At 51.0% G+C, this 6,000-nt stretch overlaps 1 protein-coding gene across 2 annotated transcripts in view; it reads right to left on the bottom strand.

The window, feature by feature from the left end:
* Positions 1-3,109: 3,109 nt before the first annotated feature.
* LMX1A (LIM homeobox transcription factor 1 alpha) overlaps positions 3,110-6,000 on the bottom strand; it is a 43,702-nt gene continuing 40,811 nt past the window's right edge. For both annotated transcript variants that reach the window (XM_059478529.1, XM_059478528.1), the window contains exons 4-8: positions 4,950-5,119; positions 4,350-4,427; positions 4,186-4,255; positions 3,908-4,081; positions 3,110-3,270 (exon numbers count right to left, since the gene is read on the bottom strand). In XM_059478529.1, coding sequence (XP_059334512.1) covers positions 3,110-3,270; positions 3,908-4,081; positions 4,186-4,255; positions 4,350-4,427; positions 4,950-5,119 — 653 coding nt within the window. The remainder of the gene's footprint in view (positions 3,271-3,907; positions 4,082-4,185; positions 4,256-4,349; positions 4,428-4,949; positions 5,120-6,000) is intronic.

Here is a 6,000-nt window from a genome sequence, read left to right as displayed (position 1 = left end):
GCTCCATGGCAAGATTGCAAACTGGGCTCATGTTCTGCCTGTGTCAAGCACTGGGCCAGCTGGCAGAAGAACAGGTTTAAAACCATGAATTCTCCTGATTTTGCTCGACAAAAATATGCCCTCATCCATAATTCTGATCCTTTCCCAAAATTACATGCTGTATGTAACAATTTTGTACATATACCAACATTTGCATCAAAAGACTGTTATTATAGGGTGTCACTACATTTTTGCAAGATTTTTAAAGTAGGCAACCAGTCTGTATGACATGGGGGGGTTTTATTTGGGGGAAGCAATTTAGCAAGTGTAAATGGGCACTTGGGCTGATGAAAAACCAGACTGATTGAGCATTTTTCAAACAGGAAACAGCTGTAGGTGGGGAAGACAAACCTTTTATCTTTAAGACATTAATAACAAAACCCCACAAATTTAAACATGATGTTTTAAGAAGTATCCAAGTGAGAGGAATTGTTGAGGCAGTTTCAATAACCATTAAGGGAAACCTATTTTAGCATTGCAAGCCTGGGTGGTGTTAACCCAGAGCTGATCCTACAAATCATGCTGGTTTCATGGGCCACAGCAGCTCTCTCCACACCCCCTGTAATCCAGATCTGCCCTCTTTTCACCAGCAAAGTATTTCTCCAAGACCACCAAGCCTGGTGTTAGAGAAACCCCAAGCTGTAATTCCCCCAACCTGTCCACCAACCCCTTTCCCTGCTGCTGTCTTGAGACACAGCAAAACCCAAAACCAACCCAGGCATCCAGGCTGTTCTTGGGCTGCTCTTTATTTCACAACTTGGGAAATAAAACTGACAAGTTTTCTTCTTACAGTCACACCATTTTAGAATTTTTTTGCTTTTTTTGGACTTAGAAAACATTTCCTAGCACAGGGACTGATGCTGGGCAGGAAGGAGCACACCTTGTTTTGAACAACAATGTGGATCCCCATTTGCTGGCATATTTGTGGAACCACTCTGTGTCTGGGAGCTGTGGTAAGAGCAATTCCCTTTGGAACACCCACCCACACCTTTAGGGCAGTCCTAACATGGAGTTGCTCATGGTCCTAATATGGAAGGCTGGGGTTCATGAAGTGTTAGTCCAGGTGAGAGCTTGGTGAAGACCCCCAGCAAATCCCTCTCTGCCACGTTGGGTGGGAGCCTTGGGTGGGCTGTCCCACCTTCCAGGACACTCCAGGAGCTAGTTTAGTTCCAGACCACAGAATATGATCAGGCCCCAGCACAGGTTACCCAGAGAAGCTGTGGATGCCCCACCCCTGGAAGTGTCCAAGGCCAGGCTGGATGGGGCTTGGAGCAACCTGGGATGGTGGAAGGTATCCCTTCTCATGGAAGGGGGCTGGAACTGGATGGTCTTTTAAGTCCCTTCCAACCCACACCATGATGAGGTCTATGATTCTGTGAATATTTGATATCAAAAACCCATCAAACAAAACCTTCTCAACCTACCCAAGACCTTTCTTCCTTTGGAGACGCCTCAAACCCTTCCCTCCCAATCAAGAGGACACAACCACACAAGAAAACACCAGAAAACACCAGGCTTTTTTTTTTTTTTTTTTTTCTTAAACAGTGATTTTTTTTTTTTTTTGTCTTTTTTTTTTAATTTCATCTGGGTGCGTGATTTCTGATGGCGCTGTCGGCACCTCCCGCCGGGTCAGCCATCTCCAGGCCCTGCTACATTCAGTGTCAGACAGGATGGCAGTGACCAGCCAGTGTTCTGTTCTGAGCCTCACAGTCACTTGCACGTCTCTCTCTTTACGGGGTCGTCGCTTACATTGTTTGTGAACAGCAGCACAAAGGGACACAACGCATGAAAACCAGAGTGGGGATGAGCTGAAGGCTCCACCCCAAGGAAAACTCCCCCCAGGGATGAAAGGCAGGGCTGTCCCTCCTTTCTGCTTCTCCTGAGGGTGGGAGATTGGGCTGCAGCATTTCCCAGGGCCAGGACAGCAGCTCACCCCAGCCTAGCACCCAGGCTGGAGGATTTGGGATGAGGTGGCTGCTGGCACCTGCTGGGGAAGGAAAAGGTGATGTGGAGAAGCATGGCTGAGCTCCAATGGGCTGCGATGTCCACCAGCTCCACACAGAGCTCCTGGACAGGTCCAGCAGCAGGGACATGGCCTGGCCACCATGCTGTCCCCACCAATCTGCTGGCCCAAAGCAGCTCTGGAGCCAGCTCTGCTCTGTGTCTCAACTGCGCCTCGAAACCAGTGGGGCAACCTGAGAACAGCGAGAATAACCAACCCCAAACCCCAAACCTGTTGCCTGAAATGAACTGATGCTCCTTCCCTGCCACTGGGCTTTTGCAACCTAAAACATAACGTTTATAAAAAGTAAAATTATTTCCTCTTATAACTTAAGTGCATTGAGTATCTCCTTAAATATGGTTCACACTGAAAATAAAGTTACTTTTGCTGTACAGTAAATTTCTGATAGACTTAGAAATAAACTTTGTTTTTGTTGATACAATCTGGCAGGTGTGGCCGTGCAGTGCTGCACTCCCAGCCACACGGCTCTGCACGCACACACGCACACACACATCCACACACACAGCCCCATCCTCGGGGACAATGCTAGGGGTTTCTAGCTCTCTATATTCACATGGGAACATCTAGCTTAAAAAGTCCCTACGTTTAAGCAGCGGGTTGAGGGAACAGGGGGGGGAAATAACCAAACCCTGCAGCGACACAGAGCTCCTCTCCTGTTTGCCCAGATCGTTGTCAGCTTGTCAGATTTCAAAGCCCAGCTGATGCTACAGGCTTTCCCCATGAAGATCAGCAGTTTGCTCTTCCTAAAGGTGGGGTACAGCGCTGGGATGCTCCTACAGGAGAATCCCCCTCCCCCTGCCGAAACGAGAAATTCGTGTCCCCCGTCTGAAATCTGAAAATCCACCAGCCAGCTGCAAAAACCACTCCTGTCCCTAATCCTAGGCTCCTAAGAGAAACATGAAACTATGCAACCCATAACTTAACTCTCTCCTTGGGAATCCCAAGCTACAACATGATTTGACGGCATCCCAGCAGAGCTGCTCCCTTTCTTCCCTCCCTCCCAACCCCGGAAGCTCTGCGGCCCCTCCTGGGGGGACCACGCTGGGCTCAGGAGGTGAAGTAGGAGTTCTGCATGGAGTACAGGTGGTCGATGGGGTTTCCCACTCGTGCCTGCAGTGGCCCTGCATCTGCTGTGCCCAGGAAGCAGTCCCCCAGGTTGCTCAGTGAGGTATCGTCACTGTCCAGGTCGTGGAAGAGGGGCTCGGCACCTTGGGAAGCAAGGAAGGGACAGGAGGGGTTCAGAGCCTGCTCCAGCACCTCCACAGTGCCTGCTACCCCCAGCTTTTCTAGTGATGCCTTAGGGTTTCAGCTTTGTGTTTTTCAAATCCTGTACTGCTTTAGTGTATAGCTCTAAACTCCATACAGAGTGTCAGATGCTGTCCTCACATTTTGGTCAGAAAAACGATCCTTCTGGGCCTGAAACTCAAGGACACCCTACAGCCTCAGGCCCTGAAAAGTATGAACAAAAAGTGAAATCGGGAGGAGCAAACAGGGGGAATATGACTTCATTACCTGAAGCTGTAATTGGAGGATTAACGCCCTGATATGGAAATGGACTAAATTTATAATTGTCTGAAAAATGTCTGGACCATAGTCCATCTTGGGTGTAGCCCCTTGGGGAGGTTTCATCTGCCCTTAATGTACCTGAAAGCCCTTCAGTAAATACTTTTATTTACTGAAAGAAATATTTATTTCTTTTATTCTTTTAACTTTGCCTGGCCTCTGTTTTTAGGTGAGCCCTAAAAGGCACCAGTAGCACACGCCATTTAGGAGTGACGTGACCCCACCCCAACCCGGCATCTCTTTGAAGGAGACAGTGCAAAGAAAGCATCCCCAGCGCCCTACCATAGGGGTGCATGTGGTCTCCGGGCATCTGGGGCGGGGTGAGCCCCTGCCGGAAAGGGTCGGAGCCGTAGACACCCTGATCCATGCCCAGCAGCTGCTGCTGCGGCGGGGGCAGCGCCGTGTAGGGGTTCAGCATCCCCTCCAGCCCCGGCCCGCCGCCGCCGTTCGTCTGGGCTGCAAGATAACAACGAGATAAGGTCATTGGCTGCGGGTTTTTGGGTGGCTGAGCTCGGCTGAGAAGCCTGGAGATGGGGAAAGCTGGATTGTGAGGGGGGTACCTGAGCTCAGGCGCTGCGTGTTCTGCTGGTCCTGCTGCTGCTGCTGCTGCCTCCTGGCGAGCTTCTTCATCTGGGAGAGAGGAAAGGGGAAAAAAGCAGAATGAAGCCATGGCCTGGCCAAGGCCAGGAGGGAGGGAGCCCCAGCAATGGGTGCTGGTACCCACCTTTGCTCGCTGGTTCTGGAACCAGACCTGCACCACACGGACACTGAGCCCTGTCTCTGCCGCCAGCGTCTCCCGCACCTGGAGAGAACAGGGACAGTGTTCCCTCAGTATGGCAATGCTGGGATGGCCCCAACCAGGGGAAAGAGTGATGCATCTGACTCCATGGACATCAGAAGGCTGATTAATTACTTTATTATACTATATACATTACATCTAAACTGAATCTGCCAAGCACTCACTCTGCTCACACTGCTCTCATCTTGTCCCCAACAGTCCCAACACACACACCTGGCCCTGACAGGCCAGGGAAACAAAACACCATCACTCTGGGTAAAAAATCTCCCTATTGCATTCTACTCTGGCACAAACACAGGCACAGCAAGTGATAAGAACTGTGTTTTCTTTCTCTGAGGTTCAGAGAATGCGAAACCCAGAAATATTCTTGGAAAGAACTGCGCCTTGCTTTTCTCTGTGAAGAAAAATGTGGGGCTGCATCTCAGTGCACTCAGCTTTTCAGGAAGGGTCAGATCAGCCAGGACAAGGCCATGCTGAGCACCCAGGACATCCCCAAGAGCTGGGCATGGGCCCTTCTCCCCGTACCTTCCTGCAGGGCTTGGAGGAGACCTCAAACGATGCCTTGAACGCCCTCCGCTGCTGCGTGGTCAGGATGGTTCGAGGCCTCTTGGGCCGTTTGTGATCCTTCCCGTCCTCAGCACCCTTCCCCGAGGCCTGGCCCAGCTTGCAGATGCTGTCCTCATCATCACTTTTGCCTAAGGATGAAATAGAAGCAGGTCCTTTACAGAAAACAGGCAGCACACACCATCTCCAGCATGGTCAAAATAATCTGAGGCATTTAAAACAAGCGGGTGCTGGTGGGGATCTTGTTCTGAGTATGTGAGAAGCTGAATTTGGGAGTGGGGGAGAGCTACTGGCACTTGATGCCTGTGACTGCTCAGCCAGCAGATGTGTTTTGGGGTTCTTCTTTTCCCCAAGTGTCTGAGCAGCTGCAATGTGAAACCCTGGGACAGCTGATTTTCCCTCCACCAGAGCCAGATCTCCGCCTGCCTCACAGGAATTTCCAGCTGGAGACTCATCTGGACAGAGACACGCAGGTCACATCATCCAGGTGAGGGGCCAGCAGCTGTCAAGGACCACTGTGCCCCTGGGGCTGTCCCCAAACCCAGGTGGAGACAGAGATTGGGTCCCTCTGCCCAGGCAGACCAGGCTGGGGAGGTCAGGGATGCTCAGAGAGGGCAAAGTGTTAGCCAAAAATCCCACACAAAATCCTCCTGAGATGCTCTACCATGGAGGACAACTCCCTTCAGAGCACATATATTTTACATACATATAAGGGGCACCCTTCTGCCTGGTATTTCCTTCTTTCTGTGGAGTTTTCAATCTTCCTGCACAGAAACCCAGGGTCTTTCAGCCTTCACCCCTCAGCTACTCACTGTGATGTGCTGCCCCACAGCATTCCCAGGCACTGGGGTGGATCTCCCTGCTGCTCTCCACCACTCAGGACAGGAACTACTCCAGGAAAAGGGACAGTGCCTCTTCCCAGCTCTCCTCATTTACAGCACCTCCCCTGCTGATGACCTTGCTTGCTCAGGTTTGACAGCACCTTCCCTCTGGCTAGCTGTAAATCACTCAG

Source organism: Ammospiza nelsoni, chromosome 9, assembly GCF_027579445.1.
Source record: "Ammospiza nelsoni isolate bAmmNel1 chromosome 9, bAmmNel1.pri, whole genome shotgun sequence".
In the NCBI taxonomy this organism is placed as follows: Eukaryota; Metazoa; Chordata; class Aves; order Passeriformes; family Passerellidae; genus Ammospiza; species Ammospiza nelsoni.
Note: the sequence above shows the minus strand (reverse complement) of the source record. Positions and strands in the feature narration are given on the sequence as shown.